General features: G+C 22.8%; 1 protein-coding gene across 1 annotated transcript; it reads right to left on the bottom strand.

Annotated features, from left to right (window-relative positions):
- Positions 1-2,193: 2,193 nt before the first annotated feature.
- LOAG_13840 (hypothetical protein) lies at positions 2,194-2,765 on the bottom strand (the record flags this gene model as incomplete). The annotated part of the gene is made up of 2 exons (XM_003149345.1): positions 2,194-2,554; positions 2,731-2,765. Coding segments are annotated over 2 exons (396 nt in total), but the record flags the coding sequence as incomplete, so codon positions are not given.
- Between the last annotated feature and the right edge of the window lie 337 nt (positions 2,766-3,102).

Raw genomic sequence — 3,102 nt, 5'->3', positions numbered from 1 at the left:
TAAATAAGCTAAACATAAACAAACTATAGTATCAATCTAATTGAACATAAAATTCAATTCTGAATTATATTAAATTTAAACCCTAAATATATTCAGTTTAAATCCCAAATATATTGGACCAATTCCTAAGAATTCAGATTCTAAATATAATGAATTTAAATTCTGAATATATTGAATCCAAATCCTAAGCATATCTAATCCAAATCCTAAATATATTGATGTTACTTCCTGAATATATTTAATCGAATTCCTAAATTTAAACTTTGGATATATTCAATTCAAATTTCAAATATATTGAATTCAATTTTTAATCAATTCAAATCCAAAATATATTGAATTTAAATCCTAATGTATTCAAAAAAATAGCCTCAATGTGAATGTACATTTCATATGAATTCAAATCCAAAATATATTCAATTCAATTCCCAAATACATTGAATTCAATTTCTAGTAAATTTAAACCAAAGATACAATAAATTTAAATCCTGAATATACTGAATTCAATTCCTAAATATTTGGTATTAATGTTTTGAACATATGAATATACATACTATATGGAAATCATTTTAGAAACAATTTTTAGTACCAAAGCGGTAATATCAAAAGTTATCTCATGCTATCACAAAAAGAAATGCGAAATTATAGAAAATGATATAATTATCAATAATTATTGTAATTCTTATCAGCTATCATTTATTTTGATCATCTTAAATGAAAACAGTTATAATGTTTTGAAATGAACAAATTAGAAGAAATGAAAAAGTGTATCATTATATAATAATTATATTTATACTTATTAATAGAAGTAATATTAATGATTACTTATACTTCTTAATAATTACTTATACTTATCGATCGATTGTATTTAATTAGCTAACCGAGTTTATTTCTTTTTATCATTTATAATTTAACAATTAATTATAAATTACAATTAATAATTGGATGGTTGAAATTGAGATAATATGATAAAGTTAGAAGGAATAAAATAGGTCGTAACGTAATTATCGTCCATTCAAATTACATCAATCAGTGAAAATATTTACAACGATTGTACGAAATTAAATAATTTCGGAAAATGTTAAATGATAATAATTGCAAATAAGAGGTCAAAGATTTAATCTAATTTTAATATTTCATTGAAAATTTATTTAAAACAATCAAGTGATTTGAAAAATTTTATAAATTTTAAGAAAACAAAAAAAAGAAAAAAATTTTCTTCAATAAAACAAACGGCTTTTTCTTATATCATCATTTCCATATTGTTATGCTCAAAGAAATGATCAAAGATCGGATGAAAAAAGAATTTTTGCATATATCAATTTTTATTTGACAAATATTTTTTGTTAAAAATGCCGGTCATTTTTGCTTTTTCTTGAAAAGTCTTTTTGCAAAAAAAAAAAAGAATTTTTTTTTTCTTTTCATAAAAAAGAAAAATGTTACTGCATTATATATTTGAAAATAATTACTAATTTGTTTCTTCAAATTTTTTACAAAAAAAATTTTTGTTTAATTAAATTAAGCAATCAATCAATCAATAATTAGTGTCTCATTATATTTGATGCGCTAAAATTATGCTACATTATAGCAATTTTATGACATTTGATGATGACACATTGTTTATTTTCATTCCTTTTCCTAACCTCATCTCCCCGAATTGATCATTGATAATTTTCATTATGTAAACAATTTGTAGACGAAATTATAAGTATTTCAATCAGACAGTTATGAGCATTACGATGATGTAAAACCTGTTTGGAAAATACCAAACATTTCATCGGATCATATTTAATTCATTCGTCAATAAATCTTAAATTAATTTGACAATTTAAATTATAGTAATTAAATTTGTTCAATTAAACGAAATGTTAAAAAGCAAATAGTAAATCGTTTAGATGTAATTAAAATTAATTCAATTTATATAAGTTATATTTTATAAAATTTAATTTTATTTGTAAAATTCATTTATTACATTTTTGTAAAAAATAATTGAAGCAACCCTTATCATTTATCTTTTTATCATTACATGTAATGACAATTACTCTGATTCACATTTCTAGAAATTATCATTTACGAAATTATCATTATATTGCTACAAAGTGATAACGAAAAAAATTTTTTTCGGACATTTATCAGCAATCATAATATATTCCTAATGATAAAATAATAATTCGATAATGTAGTGGACCAATAACCATTCAAGGCAATGGTTCCTATTAGCTTAAGCGATGAGGATGATAGGGATAGTATGATGATGATAATAATGGTAGTAATGACAATAGTTATAGTGATGATAGTGGGAGAATGATAATAATAGTACGATGATGACAGCAATGACAAATGACAATGATGATGATAGTAGTAAAGATTTATAACGATAGCAATGGCAATAATTATGGTAGTGATAATGGTGATGATGTTGTTGATAGTAATAACAATGATTATAATAACAATAGTGATAATTGATAAAATGACAATAACAATATGAATAATAATTAGGGATAATGTACACCAATGCTTCTTACAATTGCCTTTATCACTAACATTTTTTTCATTTCTATGTTAATTTTAAGACTATTCCCTTCATTAAAACTTTACATTCTAAAATTTGGCAATGAATTTATGAATACATAATGATTTCAGAGATTTAACAAATTCGTTCCAAAAAATTAAAGCAAAAATGATCCACAAATATGGAAATTATATTTTAACCTTACTTATTTAAAAAAAAACAAAGAGCAAAGATCATTCCGTGAATTTTGACAATTTTTCTTCCCAACAATAAAGCTTCTCATTTTTTTTTTCACAATAAACAAAAATAGCTGAATGAAGAGGGGGACGAATCATTATTGGTAAAAGCGCTTTTTGTTAATCATATATTTCGATCATTTCAAATCTTGACCTTCACTCTATGACATTCATCCTATCATTGTCAACATTTCTGAACATTAACAGATGTGACTAAAATAGTTACGTAATGAGGATATGAGGGGTAAAAAAAATAAACATTCTAATTGAATTATTCGTCAATCCATAAATATGAAAAAATTTTTTTAAAGCAATTTTTCATCAAAAATATATTCTTCATGAAAGAGATGACAAAAA

This window comes from Loa loa (assembly GCF_000183805.2).
Source record: "Loa loa unplaced genomic scaffold supercont3.779, whole genome shotgun sequence".
Lineage (NCBI taxonomy): Eukaryota > Metazoa > Nematoda > Chromadorea > Rhabditida > Onchocercidae > Loa > Loa loa.
Note: the sequence above shows the minus strand (reverse complement) of the source record. Positions and strands in the feature narration are given on the sequence as shown.